The sequence below is a fragment of the Salvelinus sp. IW2-2015 genome, linkage group LG9 (genome assembly GCF_002910315.2).
Source record: "Salvelinus sp. IW2-2015 linkage group LG9, ASM291031v2, whole genome shotgun sequence".
Classification (NCBI taxonomy): domain Eukaryota; kingdom Metazoa; phylum Chordata; class Actinopteri; order Salmoniformes; family Salmonidae; genus Salvelinus; species Salvelinus sp. IW2-2015.
Window position 1 is genome coordinate 23,237,104 of NC_036849.1, and position 20,385 is coordinate 23,257,488.

Genomic DNA, 20,385 nt, shown 5'->3' on the forward strand with positions numbered 1-20,385 from the left:
ATGAAAACCTGCTCCAGAGCGCTCAGGACCTTAGACTGGGGCGAAGGTTCACCTCCAACAGGTTAATGACCCTAAGCACACAGCCAAGACAACGCAGGAGTGGCTTCGGGCAAGTCTCTGGATGTCCTTCAGTGGCCTAGCCAGAGTCCGGACTTGAACCCGATCGAACATCTCTGGAGAGACCTGAAAATAGCTGTGCAGCAACGCTCCGCATCCAACCTGACAGAGCTTGAGAGGATCTGCAGAAAGGAATGGAGAAACTCCCCAAATAGATACCCAAGAAGACGGTGCTTCAAAAAAGTACTGAGTAAAGGGTGTGAATAAATGGCATATTTCAGTTTTCTTTTCTTTTTAATACATTTACAAAAATTTCTACAAACCAGTTTTTGCTTTGTCATTATGGGGTATTATGTGTAGATTGATGAGGAAAAAAGAATAAGGCTGTAAAGTAACAAAATGTTAAAAAAGTCAAGGGGTCTGAATACTTTTCGAATGCACTGTATATACAGTTGAAGTCGGAAGTTTACATACACTTAGGTCGGAGTCATTAAAACTCGTTTTTCAACCACTCCACAAATTTCTTGTTGACAAACTATAGTTTTGGCAAGTCGGTTAGGACATCTACTTTGTGCATGACACAAGTAATTTTTCCACCAATTGTTTACAGACAGATTATTTAACTTATAATTCACTGTATCACAATTCCAGTGGGTCAGAAGTTTACATACACTAAATTGACTGTGCCTTTAAACAGCTTGGAAAATTCCAGAAAATTATGTCATGGCTTTAGAAGCTTCTGTTAGGCTAATTTACATAATTTGAGTCAATTGGAGGTGTACCTGTGGATGTATTTCAAGGCCTACCTTCAAACGCAGTGCTTCTTTGCTTGACATCATGGGAAAGTCAAAAGAAATCAAGACCTCAGAAAAACWATTGTAGACCTCCACAGTCTCTTTCTACCTCTTTCACTCAGGAGAGATACCTGTGTACTCTAACGTTCATGTATCTGGAGAATGTCTGTTCCTAGTACTGTACTAAGGATACATAACACATGATAGTTGGTGGGTAGGGAGTTCAAGTAAGAGAGTTTGAAAAACAAAAGAGAGTGGACGAGGGCATGTGAGAGAGGAGAACTCTGGACTGTAGCATAGTAGGATAGAACACTAGGTTGAAGTGTGAAGGCTGTCTCCCCACCTCTCCTACCTCAGCCCCTCTTCTTCCCCCTCCCCCCGTTTGTCCTGACGGTGTGCCAGGGTTGGGTGATTACCGGCGCTCTCCCCCAATTATGGGCTGATTATTCCGCTCTAATTGACTGGGGAGATATGCAAATGGCTGTCATTTGGGATGATAAAGGATGCGTGGCGCAGGATGCACTGCATTATTTAGCCGTGTGGCTGCTCTGTGCGGCGGGCGGGCGGGCGGGCATGGAGGGTGGGAGGCAGCAGCACGGCGTGAAGGATGTGGCAGGTGCTTTAATTGCAGAGGAGAGAGAGAGGTTAAGCTGAATGAGCAGTTGAATTAGAAATTAGGAATTTGGCTGTTTTATTTATTTATTTTCTATTCCTCCATTCGCTCTAAGTTTCTTCTCTGTCTCTCTCTCTGGGTGAGTGGAGAGGAGGAGGGGTGGGGGGGTGAGTATGTCTTTGGGTGAATGAGAGTTGGGGGATGAGTATGTCTCCTGGGGTGAGTGGAGAGGAGGAGGGGTGGGGGTTGAGTATGTCTCTGGGGTGAGTGGAGAGGAGGAGGGGTGGGGGTGAGTATGTCTCTGGGGTGAGTGGAGAGGAGGAGGGGTGGGGGTGAGTATGTCTCTGGGGTGAGTGGATGAGGAGGAGGAGTGGGGGGGTGAGTATGTCTCTGGGGTGAGTGGGAGGAGGAGGGGTGGGGAGGTGAGTATGTCTCTGGGGTGAGTGAAAAGGAGGAGGGGTGGGGGGGGGGTGAGTAATGTCTCTGGGGTGAGTGGGAGAGGAGGAGGGGTGGGGAGGTGATATGTATCTGGGTGAGTGAAGAGGAGAGGGGGGGGCGTGAGTATGGCATAGCGGAATTCCATAAATAGAAAACATTATTAGATGCAATAAGAACATAATGAATAGGTGCTGTAGGGATGAGGGGAGGAGGGATGGAGGGGAGGAGGGGTGGAGTGTGGGAGGAGGGGTGGAGGGGACGACGGGTAAGGGGTGGAGGGGTGGAGGGAAGGAGGGGAAGAGGGAGGAGGGGTGGAGGTAGAAGGGGAAGAGGGGAGGAGGGGTGTGGAGAGTAGAAGGGAAGAGGGGAGAGGGGTGAGGGTAGGAGGGAAGAGGGGAGGAGGGGTGGAGGGGAGGAAGGGTAGAAGGGAGAGGGGAGGAGGGGTGGAGGGTAGAGGGAAGAGGGGAGGAGGGGTGGGAGGGTAGGGGGAGGGGAAGAGGGGAGGAGGGGAGGAGGGGTGGAGGGGAGTGGTCTGCTTATGCATTAAACCAGTTAGAGCCTTTGTGGTGAATGAAAAAACAACATTTCAACAGCTCAAATATTAACGGCCTGCCTGGCTTGTCGACTCTCATCAAGGCCCCCTCTTTTAAATGGAAGACTAAATAAATAAAAACTGTTTAGTGGAATAAAAAATATTAGATGGCAGGGTTTGTGGGGTGGCAACTTCAACCTCAATATAGGGTACAAAGGGACTATCCTGAACATTTATCTAGCGATTAAAGGTTGAGCTGTGGAGGGCTGGGGTACTTTATTGTCGTCATTGTTCAGAGAGACAATGAGGCGTGCGTTAAGTGAATAGGGCCGGCGTGCGTTAAGCGCTCGTTCTGCTCGGCCCGGCTCTATCAAGCTCTGTCGTATTATCAGGGGGAATCACAGTGAAACTCAACACTAATCCCCTGGTTTGGAGACAAGCGCCACCAGATTTGGGTGTCTTTACAGGCTTAGGAGTAATAGGGCTTCAAACGGGTCCTCCAAACAGACTCTCTTCCTATCTCCACATTACTGAGGGCTTAGAGAGGGAGAGTTATCACTCCGCAAGCTGCATATCACCCCAACGACAAATAACACTAATGGGCTAGTTTTAGCATTAGCGCTCTCACACACCACAGCAGACTGGAAACATGGGCGTGGTGGTAGGTTGTCTGGCTGCCTTATTAGCCTGAGGACTGTAGATACACTCAGGACGTGTGTGTATGCACCCAGCAGACCAGACTTTGTTGCAGACAGACATGGACAGTCCAAGAAGTAGACATTGGCTTTGGGGGTGATGCTGTATGTCTATAGAAGTGAGAGAACTCTAGAAACATTATGTTAACTACTAGTGTGTCTGAAGAGGAAGTGTATTTTTTGCCTGTCTGTGTTGGTGTTGAAAGTCTAGACAGTTGTTTTTGTTATTATGCCGCGGGAGTATTATCATGAGATTGCCTGTGCTTTGTGCAGCCATTGTAGCGAAATAGAAAAGCACATATTGCTTTCTGACACTGTGTCTCTCCTGCAACTATAGAGGCCCGGAACAGTTTGTTCTCGCTCTGCGAAAAACTACTTGCTTGAACATCAAATAAATGTAATTTTAAACATGGTAGCATCCCTCAGTTTGGGTCCTATAGTCCTGTCTGTAGAACACAGCATTTCCCTCACATCCTAGTTCCACATAATATGTTGCCTGATCTGGAGATATAGCCTGGGACAGGAGTTTTTCCTGACGACACGGTCTGTTCTTGGATGTCTTGGTTTAATGGTTGGTGTTATTGCACAGACAGGCAGGCCCAAGAGGCTCCTGTAGGGTCCTTTCAGAGATGTTCCACTATGACAGAAGAGGACTTGGCACTGAGTGCAGTAAGCTCCTGGGCTGCTTGGAATGTCGTCATGGCACCCAGCCAGCCATGGAGATGTGGGATGGAACCTGACTTCCCAACAGTGCCACCTGTGACACAAAGGACAACAGGCACTGGGACATTGATGAGTCAGGAGACTGATATGACTGTTGTATGGCCCATAATGACTTCTCCTGATCAGAGAGCTCTGTCGGTCAGTAGCATGGCCAGATGGTTTTGTAGCCTGTGGCATAGTAGAAAACTCCCCTCAGAACATTCAAATGATTCATCATTATCATTACCATCATTTCCACCCCAACCACCACCACAACTAACACATCAGCAGCATCATCATCATCATCATCATCATCCTCATCCTCATCATCATCCTCATCCTCATCATCATCACTGTCATCATCACAACCAATACCATCATTATCATCATTACTGTCATCACCACAACCAACAGCATCATCATCATCATCATCATCATCATCACCACAACCAACAACATCAGCATCATCATCATAATCATCATAATCATCATCATCATCTTCTTGTCATCATCACAACCAACACGCAATCTCATCATCATCATCATCACTGTCATCACCACAACTTCAGCATCACTTATCCTAGATAACCAACACCACAGCATTCATTATCATCATCATTTCATCATCATCACTGTCTCCCCACAACCAACACCATCAGCATCATCATCATCATCTCATCATCATCATCATAATCATCATCACTGTCATCACCACAACCAACACCATCAGCATCATCATCATCGTCATCATCATTACTGTTATCACCACAACCAACACCATCAGCATCATCATCATCATCATAATCATCATCAGCCTTACTGTTATCACCACAATCAACACCATCAGCATCATCATCATCATCATTACCATTATAATCTTTCTCTCTCACTCGCTCAGTTTCCCCTGCAAACACATGTACACATCTCTCTCCTTTCTGAGCCTATGCCAGCTCTGTACTCTGTAGCTGGGAGTGTTAGCGTTTTGTGAGTTCCTCTCTGTCTGTACATGGTATTTAGTCGCACCTTGTGAACGGTATAACAGTGAGCTCTCTACATGGGGCATCCCATTACCCTCCACTCCCCCGCTCCCTCCCTGACACACAACCATTCAGAAAATAATTTGCATGGCATTTCATTTCATAATTTGCATGGCATTTCATAATTTGCATGGCATTTCATTTCATAATTTGCATGCCATTTTAATTCATAATTTGCATGGCATTTCATTTCGTAATTTGCATGACATTTAATTTACTCAACTCAACGTTTTGGGGAAGAAAAATATCTTAAGTGTAATAGCATTTCCACTGCTACATTCTTAGAAAAAAGTGTTCTAAAAGGGTTATTCGACTATCCCTATAGGAGAACCCTTTTTGGTTCCAGGTATAATCCTTTTGGTTTCATCTGTGGAAAGAGTTAGACCTGGAACCAAAAGCGTTCTACCTGCAGCCAAAAAGGGTTCTTCAAAGGGTTCTCCTATGGGAACAGCCGAAGAACCCTTTTAGGTCCTAGATAGGACCTTTTTTTCTAAGAGAGAGGGAGCAGCAGCACAGCAGTCCGAAGGCAGTAACGAGAACAGTGGGTCCGTGAGAGAGTGAGAGCATCCCCAGAGGGCTCACAACAGACATCTATTAGACCTAATTACAGCTGTCATCATTCTATTTACTCAGAGAAAAGAGAGGAATAAGCCTTCTGTACTGTACGAGTCCACCGAGTTAGTTTTAAATACCAGTGGGTACAGCAGTTGAGCCTTCGATAGCAACATGGGCGATTAACATTTGGATCTTTGGATTTTAAATGTAACTTTTCCCCTCCATTAGAGTTTCCCCTTGTATGTCACTGCAGACACTTTGAATATCAGCTTTTAACATGTTCATGTCCTGTGTGAGGATATCTTAATAACTGGAAACAGAGAGAGAGAGAAAGAAAGAGAGAAAGAGAGAAAGAGAGAGAGAATGAGAGAGAACTCTCCCCACCCACACACAAACCCTCTACCATTCCTCACCCTCCTACCCACCAGCCTCCCTGTCATCCCTGCTGCTGTGCCACTGTGACTAGGCTGTGTCAGCTAGCCTGTCTGGCCTGGTGGCAGGGCGGTTGCAGCAGGGTGACAGGGGGATCTGGTGGTGGAAGCTGTAGTGGCAGCGGGTGGCTGGTCCCTCCAACAGCGAGGTGACACGCTGGACAGCACTGCCCCAAGAGCCACCTAAACCAGAGCTGACAACACCAGCCCTGCATGGCCCCGGTCCTCTGCTCCACCCAGCCAGCTACAGCCTCTGACCTAGCCCTAGCAGCAACTACAGTCCCAGCCTCTTGTAAGAAAGCCTTCCCTGCTCTATACAGCCATGCTGGTTCACCCTGGTTCACTTGAGTGTGTGCCGTGCAGTATGTCTGTGAGGAAGTTTGAGGGTCAATGCTCTCTTTCCCCATGGTCCACAGACAGGAAGCTGTGGTGTGGTGCCCGACTCCTCCCTGTCTAGACAGCGTGACCAGAGAATCCTGGACTGGGGAACACTGCCTGTTCCCTTCCCTTCCCAGCAGCACTCATTAGTTAGGGCACTCGAGTGGCGCAGCGGTCTAAGGCACTGCATCTCAGTGCAAGAAGTGTCACTATAGTACCTGGTTTGAATCCAGGCTGTATCCCATCCGGCTGTGATTGGGAGTCCCATAGGGCGGCGCACAGTTGTCTGGGTTTGGCCGGAGTAGGCCGTCATTGTAAATAAGAATTTGTTCTTAACTGACTTGCCTGGTAAAATAAATATGTATATATAATTTGTGCATGTCTCTGCCTGCTCAGGGGGGACAGTCAGTGGAAAGACCACTCCTTAATGAATGATGTTTTTTTTCTCCCACTCAGTCATAGGTTGGTGATCTGGTGTGTGTGTGAGGTGTGTGCATGTCGTGCCTGTGTGTACATGTGCGTGCGTGTGTGTTTCTATGAGTGTGTTTGTGTGTGTGTGTTTCTACTGTGTGTGTTGGCTCAGCTGTCCCCTTAGTGCCCCTGCCTGTCTGAGTCTGACAGGCTGACAGCCTCAGAGAGAGAGGGAGAGGGAGGGAGGCTGATGCCAACACCCCTGAGGTGAAGGGTCACGAATGACTGCCTCTCAAACGTAGTGTGAAGCGTCTAGATAGGAGGCCATTACTTGGGGGTCTGGCCATCTCAACGTAAGTGGTTATTATCACCTCAATATTTTTCTTATTATGACAATTACATGCTTCAGAAGCACATTAAGTGATACAAGATGCCAACTGGGAGTAGTTGACAGCTATTTGGAGACTCAATGCACAGAGCAATTTGCAGCACAGAGGCAAACCAATTAGATTTGGGCCACTTTGGAAAGGGCCCAAGCTAGCTCGTTGGGTATTTGGCTGGGCTGGCTGTTTACTGCTGGAAATATCACTGTGTAGAGAGCAGCAGCTGGGATTCTTCACTGTTAGATCTGTGGAAGAGCCTGGTCTTATTCCCTGGGCTCTCTCAGTCACAACACTGTCTAGATGCCGTCAAGCATGAGTCTAATCCAAACAGGTCAATCCTCAAATCCTCCAAATTAATGATGTGCTTTTCTGCCCAACGGTTATTGGAGAACTGGCGACAAGCGAGTAATGTAATTATTCACAGTGCTTTCCCTTTTTTAATTGGCTCTGAGGCTAACAATCAGGTGGATGTCACACTAGATTCACCTGTTTAGAAATACGTCACCATGGTTTCCCTCTTTGCAGGACCCCACTGTGTCATATGGCACGCACTTGCGGTGACCTGTGACTGCCTCCTCAGAAAAATAGCTCTGGTGATTGGTTGAGACAGCCTATGACATCATCTAGCTCAGTAGAGTTGATTGGTTGGGACAGCGAGTGACACCGCTGACAGAGAGAAAGTGAGGGAAGTGGTAGAGAGAAACGGAAAGAGAGAGGCCTCTGTGTGTGCTGGGCTGATCGAGCACGGGCAGATGATGCCATCTGACAGACTGAGACAGCCTGGCAGAGCAGGGCGGGCAGACCAGGCGGGCGGGTGGTAGGGCGGGCGGGTGGGCAGCCACGGAGGCATGACGAAAACAAAAGCCTGTGCCACCACAGAGGATACATGAACAACATGTATCCTCTGTAACATTATCACTGTTTATGACCACAAAACCTTCTTATTCATCTGGACAATATACCATAACACTCAACATGTTATGCTTCAGTAAACAATAGATGACAATAATACATAAACTGGTGAAAGAACCACAGTAGTAGCTGGTTTCATCTTCAGCTTTGATCCAGTATTTTCCCTATGGCCATTTTAGGAGACACAGGAGAGGTCTTTGGTGGCCTTGGAGAGGGTTAGGTAAAGATTCATGGAGGTGGCTGGGGACAGATTCTGTGGAACCTGACTGACGGTGGTGGGTGGACAGAAAGACAGACAGATAGACAGACAGATAGAGAGACAGATAGCTAGCTACAGCAGGTGGCCTAGAGGTTACATTATTGGGCCAGTAACTGAAAGGATGCTAGTTCGCATCCCCGAGCTGACAAGGTGAACAATCTGCCGATGTGCCATTCAGCAAGGCGCTTAACCCTAATTGCTCCAGGTTCAATGTTGATAATGTCAGACCCTGGCTGTGACCCCAGTCTCCAAGGGTGTCTCAGGTAGAGTGGGATATGCAAAAAACACATTTCCAATTCACTGAAATAGGACAAATATAAGTACCCACCAAATAATTGTTATTATAGATGCCTCACCTGGGTTGTGGCCCACATATCCCATCAGTGGTGGGTGGGTGGCCTCCCGTAGTGCAGCTGGAGAACTGCGGGGATCTGTGTTTAAGGGACTATCTACCTCCCTCTCCCTTCAATCTCCTCTTTTATAAGACTATCATTCAGACTGTCGGCATTCATAGGGGATTCCCTAGAAATTGTTCAGAATACCCTTAACCAGTCAATGCCCCCCGTCCTCCCCTCCCTCCTACCTCCCCCTCGCCTCTCTCTCCCCACAGGGGATGTGTGTAACATAAGCTCAGCCTTGAATACTGGCCCATTACACATCACACAGAACAGACAGACCTACACCAGCAAGGCACTACACTGCTTTCAGTATAGTTTCAGTATAGAGCTGTATTGTGAGAGTATTGTGGAGTATTGTTGTGCTTTGTGGGTTATGTATTACTATGTTGTAATCCACAGCATACCCAGTGCTACTCTCTTGCTGTTTTGTGATAGTATCCCTTATGATATTCTTCGCTCACCATCTCTCCTGTCTCTCTCTTTCTCTGTTCCAGGACCTGTCTGGCTCCATAGATGACCTCCCTACAGGTACAGAGGCTGGTCACAGTTCAGCCATCAGTGCTACAGGCTCCACCAGTAGCCAGGGGGAGCAGAGTAACCCAGCCCAGTCACCCTTCTCACCCCACGCGTCACCCCACCTGTCTGGTCAAGGCAGCGGCCCATCGTCCTCTCCTGTTGGGTCCCCTGTGGGCTCCAACCAATCACGCTCCGGCTCTGGCCCCATCTCCCCTGTCAGCGGCCCAACCACAGCACCAGGTAAGCCAACAGGGTTCCTAAGGCAAATAATTTCACAAAATAATCAAAAAACCTCATACTGGTGATTGACTCTCTTTCTTTCTATAACACTCCTCTGATTCATCTGTTCAAGTATCCTGTACAGGTATAATGACACCCTGTTGTGTTCAGATAAATTATGAGAAAAATATGGTCAGAACTACAGCAGTGGCCATGTCAAGATGACCGATGGGCTAGTTATAACCTTGTCTCATCGCTGCAACTCCTCTATGGGCTCGGGAGAGGTAAAGGTTGAGACATGCATCCTCCAAAACAGGACCCACCTGGCCAACAACTTCTTAACACGCCCCTTAACCCAGAAGTCAGACACACCAGGAAACGCCATTGGACTGACGACCGAAGTCAACTTGCAGGCGCCCAGCCCACCACAAGGAGTCGCTAGAGGACGAGCCAAGGAAAACCTCCCCCAGCCAAACCTTCCTCTAACCCGGACTGTGCAGGCTGTAGTGGCACCTTAGACCACTGCACCACTCAGAGCCTCGATGTCTCCTTTCTATTTGAAATCATTTGTCATTTATTTTGAAAAACATTTTAGATGCACAGATACAGATGGCTGCTGTTGGCCTCTGTATTCTTCCTATCAGAACAGGAAGCCAAAATAAGACAATAGCAGATGTGTGTGTGTGAGGATTCAGGGCTGTTCCTCCCTAGAGGAATGGATGAGCATTTAGATAAACAGTGAGGTAATGAATGGGAGTGTGTTGGACAGGCCTTGGACAGGCCAGAGTGACACACGGCTATGAGACATGGCTCTGACTGCCCTACCCTCCCCATCCAACCACAGCCTCCGCTGCTCTTCCTGATTAAGACCTGACGGGCACGTCAGCAGCTCGCAGACCTGTCAATCACGGTGACGAGGCGGGACAAATGCTTGAGTGAGCTCCTGAGGCCAGCGGGTTGTTCCGGGCGGAATGAGCACGTACGGGAGTGATTGACACTAATGAAAAAGCAGGACAGCCGCTCCCGACGCGAATGCCAAGATCATGCGGAGTGAGATGGTGAGACAGGAGGCGGATCTCATCGGAGGGATGGCTGTGATTAATAGAGTATCTATAAATATTCTCCCATCATGCAGAACACATCCTCATAGAGAGAGGATCGTAGTCTGGTAACAGCTGCTAGGGTTTACCAGCTGTAGTTTATGCAATCACTTCTAATGAGAAATACCAACACCAGGCATATGAGAGAGAAACACTGAGAACTAATGTTGCTATGATATGAAGGATTGATTACTATTTACTTACTAGCAGGTCATGAGAATTGTGTGATTTATCTTGCCTTTAACCTGTCTCCTTTCTAAACATACAAACATGATATTTTTGCCTCTGTCCGTATGAGGCTCACTGGCTGTCCCTAGGCCTTGTCTCTGGGTCCATTTGTCACTCTTCCATAAAGAGTGGCAGGGTCAAGTCTGTGGCATTGTCACTGGTCAAGTCTGCACCAGCACCACCACCACATTGGTTAGGTTAGGTTACAGTAGTCCATTGTATCCGATGATGACTTCCACTTCTGAGTTAACGGTGAATTCTTTGGTGACTGTAGAGTCTAATCCGAGATCCACAAACTTTATTGCAGTTGGGGCAAATGCAGTCTGTGTTGGCGGGGGCAGGCATGTATGTCTCAGTCTGTGTTGGCGGGGGCAGGCATGGTGGTATGTCTCAGTCTGTGTTGGCGGGGGCAGGCATGTATGTCTCCTGAGCTGTTTTTGCTGTCTCTTTGTGCTCCTCTCCTCCTCCCACCTCTGTTCACCTCTTTGGCAGAGCTGCCGCCAGGTGGAACGGTCGGCAGCAGCATCCTCTAGGTCTGATGTTGTTCACTGCACTTCCCCTGGAGTTGCCGTGCCGTGACTATCATGTCGACCGTACTCCTGTTCTTTATGAAGCCGCATTGTGACTCTGGCAGCAGTTCCTTTGTGATATAGTTCATCAACCTGTGTAGCATCACCTTTGCCAGGACCTTGCCGGCAACAGCCAGAAGATATATCCCTTAACCAACAACGCAGTTTTACAAGCAGTTGCCATACCAGGCAGTGATGGAACCCGTCAGGATGCTCTCGATGGTGCAGCTGTAAAACCTTTTGAGAATCTGAGGACCCATGCCAAATCTTTTCAGTCTCCTGAGGGTGAATAGGTTTTGTCATGCACTCTTCACGACTGTTTTGGTGTGCTTGGACCATGTTAGTTTATTGGTGATGTGGACGCCAAGGAACTTGAAGCTCTCAACCTGCTCCACTACAGCCCCGTCGATGASAATGGGGGCGTGCTCGGTCCTTCTTTTCCTGTAGTCCACAATCATCTCCTTTGTCTTGCTCACGTTGAGGGAGAGGTTGTTGTCCTGGCACCACACAGTCAGGTCTCTGACCTCCTCCCTATAGGCTGTCTCATCGTTGTCGGTGATCAGGCCTACCACTGTTGTGTCATCAGCAAACTTAATTATGGTGTTGGAGTCGTGCTTGGCCATGCAGTCATGGAACAGGAAATACAGGAGGGGACTGAGCACGCACTCCTGAGGAGCCCCCGTGTTGAGGATGTGTTGTTACCTACCCTTACTACCTTGGGGCGTCCCGTCAGGAAGCCCAGGATCCAGTTGCAGAGGGAGATGTTTAGTGATGAGCTTTGAGGGCACTATGGTGTTGAATGCTGAGCTGTAGTTAATGAATAGGTGCTTTCTGCTTTAATTTTTGCTTTTAAGCCGGAATCAGGAGGATAGAACTATGGTCAGATTTTCCAAATGGAGGGCGAGGGAGAGCTTTGTATGCGTCTCTGTGTGTGGAGCAAAGGTCTAGAATTTTTTTCCCTCTGGTTGCACATTTAACATGCTGATAGAAATTAGGTAAAACTGATCCAAGTTTCCCTGCATTAAAGTCCCCAGCCACTAGGAGCGCCACGTCTGGATGAGCATTTTCCTGTTTGTTTATGGCGGTATACAGCTCATTGAGTGCGGTTTTAGTGCCAGCATCGGTATGTGGTGGTATGTAGACAGCTACGAAAAATACAGATGAAAATTCTCTAGGTAGATCGTGTGGTCTACAGCTTATCATGATACACTCCACCTCAGACGAGCAAAACCTTGAGACTTCCTTAGATATGGTGCACTAGCTGTTGTTTACATAAATGCATAGGCCCCTGCCCCGTGTCTTACTAGAGGCTGCTGTTCTGTCCTGTCGATAGAGTGTATAACCCGCCAGCAGTATGTTTTTAATGTCGTCCTTCAGCCACGACTCGGTGAAACATAAGATACTGCAGTTTGTAATGTTCCGTTGGTAGGATAAACGTGCTTTCAGTTCGTCCCATTTATTTTCCAGCGATTGAAAGTTAGCTAGCAGGACGGAAGGCAAGGGCAGATTTGCCACTCATCTCCTCATCCTCACAAGGCACCCTGATACCTTTCTGCAAAATCTCAGTTTCCTTCTCCAGCGAATAATGGGGAACTGGGCCTGGTCGGGTGTCTGTATTATATCCCTCCAGTCTGACTCATTGAAGAAGAACTCTTTGTCCAGTTTGATGTGAGAAATCGCAGTTCTGATGTCCATAAAGCTCCTCTCGGTCATAAGAGAGCAGCAACACCATGTACAAAACAAGCTACGAACAACGCGAAAAAACAAAACAAAATAGCATGGCTGGTTAAGAGCCAATAAGACGGCAGCCTTCCACTTCCGTCACTGTTGGGGGACGATCTCCCGGTCCCAAACCTGAGTGATGTACTGGTGGAGCATTCTGGTGCAGAAGTAACCTCCCTTCTTAAGTAGCTCTGCCGGGATGCTGTCAGCACCAGGAGCCTTGTTGTTCTTGAGGGAAAGGACAGCTGATAACACCATATGGAAGGTTGGCCTGTTCCTAGGCCTTGTCTCTGAGTCTATTCGACACCCATAAAGAGTGACAGGGTCAAGTCTGTGGCATTGTCACTGGTCAAGTCTACACCAGCACCACCATCACATTAAGGTTCTGACCGTGACACCACCGTACTGTGACCATGATGTGACCGTGGCTGTGGTTTATTGCCTTCTGAAGGTAGCTGCCTCGGTTACCGAGGCGACGCACGTCACATGGCCAAGTGCTCACGGGACACCTGTCACCCCTGACAACGGTCAGAGGAGAGCAATTCCACATTGTCAGCCTTTCACCTGGCTGTCACACACACTCACACACACACTATAAACACTGTCACACACACACATTCACTTTCAGACGGCACTCACATATTGACTGACTGTGTACATACAGCACACACCAAATACACATGCTCGCACACACATACACTGGCACTCACACTATACTGTAGATGCACACAAACACTATACATTCATTTCACAGACACACACAGACACACACAGACACACACAGACACACACACACTAACAGCCTCCCAGTAATAGAAGATACAGAGAGGTGTGTCACAGATAGTGATAGAAAAATCTCTAGAGTTACATATCGCAATATTTTTTGTGACGATATCATATCGATCCTTTGACTCCAAGTATCGATCTGTTTAAAAAAACATTAGCTAGCGCTTGTCGGCTATATCTGCGCCAAAGCTCCAGTATTTTTCATCCTATACCTTGTTTTCCACCTTGCTTTTAAATAGTGAGCCAACATGTTTTCAGCTCTTGTATTTACATGACTAATGTTCTCATGTCTCTCTTGTTCCTCTGCAGCAGACATATAGTGAGTAATATGTTTGGAACATCAAATCGCAATGCGTATAGAATTGTGAGAATAGTGAGAATCGTAATACATATGGCATCGGCACCTAAGTATAATGATAATGTGGTATAGTGAGGTCCCTGGTAACTCAAAATCCTACAAACAGACATGTATTTATCGTAGAAAGCATCTGTTTCCCTCAGCGTAACTCACTTCATACATCCCTCTCCTTTCCAGACCTGTCTCTCTCTCTCTCTCTCCCTCTATTCAATTTCAATTCAATTTAAGGACTTTATTGGCATGGGGACATATGTTAACATTGCCAAAGCAAGTGAAGTAGATAATAAACAAAAATGAAATAAACAATAAAAATGAACAGTTAACATAACACTTCCAAAGGAATAGACATTTCAAATGTCATATTATGTCTATATACAGTGTTGTAATGATGTGCAAATAGTTAAAGTACAAAAGGGAAAATAAGTCAACATAGATATGGGTTGTATTTACAAAGGTGTTTGTTCTTCACTGGTTGCCCTTTTCTTGTGGCAACAGGTCACAAATCTTGCTGCTGTGATGGTACACTGGTATTTCACCCAATAGATATGGGAGTTCATCAATATTGGGTTTGTTTTCTAATTCTTTGTGGATCTGTGTAATCTGAGGGAAATACAGTATGTGTCTTTAATATGGTCATACATTTGGCAGGAGGTTAGGAAGTGCAGCTCAGTTTCTCTCTCTCCCTCTCAGTCTCTCTCTTTCTCTCTCTCCTTGCCATTTCTCAAATGGAATACAACATTATCTAGGTTCGCCTGGCATTTGGATTCTCCTCGAGCCAGGAGGCACAGAAGGCAAATTGATTTTCCTGTTGTGCTACATTTGTGACAGTCAAGCAGAAATCACATTGCTCAGCCCCAATGTCTCTAAACCAATTCGGAGCACCCCACATTTTTCGTCTTTGGGGACGCAAACGGCATTACTCTCATCCGCATTCCATGCAGAATGGGATGTGCGCTGGGAAGGGAGAGGAGGGGGAGAGGAGGAGAAGAGGAGGAGGAAAGGCTGTGGGGCTTTGCTAGAGTCACTGAAAAATACTTCTGTATCTCTGTGTACTGCTGGTTACCAATGCCTTTCTCACAGTCTCTAGTCAAACCAGAGGAGTGATCGGAATAGTGATGCAACTAGTGATCCCTCATCCTCTCTCTCTTTGATTCTAGTGACCTCTCATCCCCTCTCTTCGATTCTAGTGACACCTCATCCCCTCTCTTCGATTCTAGTGACACCTCATCCCCTCTCTCTTTGATTCTAGTGACCTCTCATCCCTTCTCTCTTTGATTCTAGTGACCTCTCATCCCCTCTCTTCGATTCTAGTGACACCTCATCCCCTCTCTTTAATTCTAATGATCCCTCATCCGCTCTCTTTAACTCTAAGTGACCCCTCATCCCCTCTCTCTTTGATTCTAGTGATCCCTCATCCCCTCTCTCTTTAATTGTAATGATATCTCACCCCCTCTCTCTTTAACTCTAAGTGACCCCTCATCCCCTCTCTCTTTAATTCTAGTGATCCCTCATCCTCTCTCTTTAATTCTAGTGATCCCTCATCCCTCTCTCTTTGATTCTAGTGATCCCTCATCCCTCTCTCTTTGATTCTTGTGATCCCTCATCCCCTCTCTCTCTCTGTGATTTTAGTGATCCCTCATCCCCTCTCGTTGATTCTAGTGATCCCTCATCCCCTCTCTCTCTCTTTGATTCTAGTGCTCCCTCATCCCCTCTCTTTGATTCTAGTGATCCCTCATCCCCTCTCTCTCTCTCTGATTCTAGTGATCCCTCTCTCTCTCTTTGATTCTATTAGCTTTGATGCTTGACAGACAGTGTGTCCAACCCATTGACTTACCGTCTTAGGGCGACATGACCTTTCTCCATGCTGTCACAAGCTGTTAGTTCTGATCACCATGGAGATGTTACCATGTATGTATCGGTCCTCAGGACCAACTGATGAGACTGCCCTTTGACCTTTTAGGCTGTAGTACCAAGAAACAGTGGGCTGCACTACATAGGGAATATAGTAGTATGATGATTTGTATTGTATTCATTTTTGTTGTAGGCATGACCCTGGTTGTCTGTGCCTGTCTGTGCCTGCCTGTGTGTGTGTGTGGTCTTCTATGAGGGCTGGAGTAGATCCACTCATTCTAGTACTGCTACTAATGGACTCAGACCACATCCTCACTCCCTGATGGCACAACACTGCTTGAGCTGCCTGTCGTAGAAAATCACAACAAACGCTTGTCTCCCTTTCTCTCATTCTCCTCCAAGGTCCATCAAGGTCCATTTAGCATTGCCACGGCCCCCTCATCCCTCTCCTCCCACAGTCCTCCTCCTCCTCTCTTTTTTCTGTAAAAGACGTGATTGAAGCTTTCTGGCGAGCGCTTGGAGAGTAAGCCGTTTATCTGCGCCCGCTTGAAGTGCTTCCAGGGCTAGAGGAGCGCCGAAAGGTCAGGGCGAGTCACGGGGCGAGAGGGCGTCTACGGATGGAGGGAGAGAGAGGGAGAGAGAGGAGGAACAGTGCAGACCTGTCTGGCATTGGGTACACCACCTCTGAGCCATTCACATTATTGTTAATCATAAGGTTTAGCATAGGTGTATTATAGTAATGAAGATGTTGACAGACTGGGTTCTGTGAGGTCTGGAAAGATCAAGTTAAGGGTCATAATTGAACCAATGGGAGATGCAACTGGGCATCCATGTTGGCTCAATCAGTAATACCAGAGGCGTATTGCTATTCTGATACAGTAAATGCTCCAAGGAAAAAAACAAAAATACAATCGCAAAACGTTACACTACAGATTTACTAGGGGTATTAGATGTGAAAGTTAGCCCAAAGGACTGTGTTTTAGTTGGGGAACTCACAGTGAGGTGCAGCGTTAGTGAGAGTACTTCAGAGGGGTTGGGTTAAATGTGGAAGACACATTTCAGTTGAATGCATTAAGTTGTACAACTGACTAGGTATCCCCTCTCCCTTTCCAGTGGTAGTTCCAGTCGGACCAGTCCCTCAGTGGCTGTTTCCGTGGAACACTGCCTCTGTCCCTCTGTCCCTCTCTGTGAGGCAGCACAGGACTGGGACACACCTTCCACTGAATCCCCGTATTTTCCTGTCCTTCACATTCTTCTATCTTCCCCCCTCCTTTCTTTTCTCTCCCTCCCTTTCTCCACACCCCCCTGGTCTTGGAGCGCTTGGTCTCCTGATGGTTGGTACAGTCCAAAGTGAAATCTGACAGCAGCCCGCTGGATAGCCTACCTGTTGAAAGGAGAATCGAAATGCTAGCTTGCTGTGTCGTCTTTTTAGTGAAATCCCATTCTGCGCTGGGCTGACTGGATGAGTGGGACCTGGAGCAGTGTGCGCAATTATGTTCCTGCAGCAGGCAGCCAAGTATCTGACTGGCTGCTCTGGCATTGTGTCCCCCCCCCCCCCTCTCTTTTAGCTAAAGCTGCACTTTCCTCTCCTTGCCGTACCTTCCCCAGCTCAGCGTAGCCCAACTCAGCCAGCTCAGAGTTAGCTTGGTAATGAGGTCCATGGGAGAGTATTTCTCCGCCCCAGCACATTCCCCTGTCCCCTACAGGGTAAGTCACGCTAGCTGGTATCCCCAGGCTGGAAAATCCTTGACCCTGTTCATTGAGATCTATGTTTACAGCTTACGGCCCGGCCCCAAAGACACACTAGCGTTACCTTGCCTGTGTGTGTGTGTGTGTGTGTGTGTGTGTGGTGTGTGTGTGTGTGTGTGTGTGTTGTGTGTGTGTGTGTGTGTGTGTGTGTGTGTGTGTGTGTGTGTGTGTGTGTGTGTGTGTGTGTGTGTGTGTGTGTGTGTGTGTGTGTGTGTGTGTGTGTGTGTGTGTGTGTGTGTGTGTGTGTCCTAGCCAGCAAGGTGGGTATTCCACCAACCTGAAATGCTGCCCTTCGCCTTATTCTCCTGTCAGTCCAGTAGCACTCAGTGCTATTAATGAACTTACTCAGAATGGCTTCTGCTCATCCAACTGTCTGTGTCCCTCCCTTTCATCATCAATTAAAGTGCTTTTATTTTCTCAGTGGGACCAAGCTGACGGTGAATCTGCATGGGATGCGCCGCGCACTCAGAGGCGTAATATTACCAACCCTGAAAAACAGAGAGGACTATGAGAGGACTATGTCCAGCAGTAGTCTGTACGTCTTTCAACTCTTCAGTGGCATTTGAGATGAAACCCCTGTCTTCAAAGCATCTTGCATTGCCCTTACAATCCTAGCAGAGGAATAGTTGAACGTTTTTGAGGTTTTGACGCTAGTATTATCTCAAAACATATGAACTCCATTATTTATGGACTCTTACTTTGTATCGGGGGAACAGTTGGAATGACTGGACTTGTTAAAAGTTTTAAAATGGAGATTACAATGATTTTATTTTTGTCATGAACCATGCTCTCACTCAGCATATCTGACTGTTCTTGCTCTTCTTCTAAAGTAGCGGCTGGATTTCAAACAAGCAGTCATTTCCTCTCTAGCTTCAGTAGTGACTTAATACAGCATACCCATACTCTTTATTTCATCCATAAACTTCATTAAGGCTTTTCATTTACATCGTGTCTGTTTCCGTGTGTGTGTATGTGATCTTGTGGATGCTCCTGGTCTTTGAGTAACAGCTAGATCCTCAGTGAGGGCTATAGTGGAGGTGAAAATTGCTCACTGTGGTGTTTGAGAGAGCAGAGGGAGAGGGAGAGCAAGCCAGCCGTTGTGCTGTGCCTGATTGACAGAAATGTTAATTGTGTTCTGGAGCACCTGTGGGACTTCCTTCACCCCCCAACCCCCAACACGTATTCCATACCTAGCTCCAGTACAAATACAGAATTACTCCAGTGGTGAGAAGACTCCAACAGTCACATCTTTCAAGATACCCTCCACATGCTCTAGTCACTTTGGGTTAGCTCTAGCAGACGTGAACAAACACCCTAATGTTGCCAGTCATTGGTAATAAAGATGCTGTGTTGGAGAGGCAGAGGGATGTGGGATTAAGGTACAGCCTGCTGACATTTAAACCTGCTTCTCTCTGCAGCAGAGAAGGCAGCGCTGAGCTCAGGTAGGTGGAGGAGGAAAAAGCCTCCTGATTGTTGCATTATTAATCAGACTCAGTCTTAAACGTGCTGCCAGGCCTTCTGGACTGTCTGTTTGTTTTATCCACAGCTAATTATTCAATGGAGCTCATTAACATTTTTGAGGAGAAGAGAGAATGGAGGAGGAGAGGAAAACAGAGGAGAGGAAGTTATTTCTGGTAGTGAATTCCAATGCTCCTGCTCACTTCTTCTTTCTCTCCTCTTCCTCACTATTCCTCACATTTTCAAATTTCCCTACTATACTCTCCGCACCTCCTCCTCTCACCTCTTCTCCTCCTTTTTCTCCATCGGTGTTGTCCTCCCCCTCCTTTCTCTTGCTCTCTCTATTAATCTCTTGTGATCTTCATCTACATGGTGATGTGGAGAGGGCTGCTCAGTATGCATGCCCTCACCACCACTGTCCTCCTACAGACTCACACACACCACACTGCCACCCACTCAAACATGATGTGACAATTGTAGCCCTTGCCTGGTGCTTGGCACGCCCCCTCCCCAGCCAACATCCCTCACACACACACAAAGCCCCCTGGCTGGGAGAGGAGATGGGTATGAGGGGAAGGGTGAGCTTGCTGAGGGGGCTTCGTCAAGGTTCACTGGGGCTGTAAACGACGCTCAAGTGCCACCGGTGCAACAGCCAAAGCCCCCTTCTGGAAACGTGTGCCCAATGTGGTTAGCCACATTAGGGCTGGAGCCTGGCCACCCTACTCTTCCACCGTCTTCCCCCATCAGCCCTCTGAGGACAGGGGACAAGACTCTTTATGCCCCCCCTCTTATATCCTACACGTTTTCCTCTGGCTGGTCTTCTGAGGCTCCCAGCTCTTGGTGTGGTGGAGGCTGAGCAGAACGGTGTGTTATTCTGATGTTATTTTAGTGTTAGCGCTGCAGTGAGATTTCAGCCCTGTCTCCTCTCCTCCTGGGAACAGGGTGACACACTCACTAATAGAATATTCTCTCTTCCAAGCTTTGCCGCTGGAGCCACTCTGGTGGTGTGTATGTGTGTTTGTGTTATAACGTTAATGTGTGTGTATGTTTCTCTGTGTATGTGAGTGTTAGTGTGAGTGGGTGGGCGAGTTGGTGGATGGAAATATTGTTTATTCAGTTTATGCAAAGCAATTATGTTGACTTAATTGGGTTTGTTTACGTGGAGTGTGTGCCACTGCTAGTCATGTATTACTGCTCTACATGACAACCAGCTCATCTAGTGCTCTCTCTCTCT

At 47.4% G+C, this 20,385-nt stretch overlaps 2 protein-coding genes across 2 annotated transcripts in view; one reads left to right on the forward strand and one right to left on the reverse strand.

Annotated features, from left to right (window-relative positions):
• The window catches only part of LOC111968840 (AT-rich interactive domain-containing protein 1B-like), a 355,396-nt gene that overhangs the window by 242,415 nt on the left and 92,596 nt on the right, over nucleotides 1-20,385 (forward strand). Inside the window, 1 exon segment of the mRNA XM_023994739.2 lies at nucleotides 9,090-9,351. Within this exon segment, the coding sequence (XP_023850507.2) occupies nucleotides 9,090-9,351 (262 nt within the window).
• LOC111968845 (kelch repeat and BTB domain-containing protein 11) overlaps nucleotides 1-20,385 on the reverse strand; it is a 340,328-nt gene that overhangs the window by 96,207 nt on the left and 223,736 nt on the right. The gene's annotated exons all lie outside the window — the stretch shown is intronic.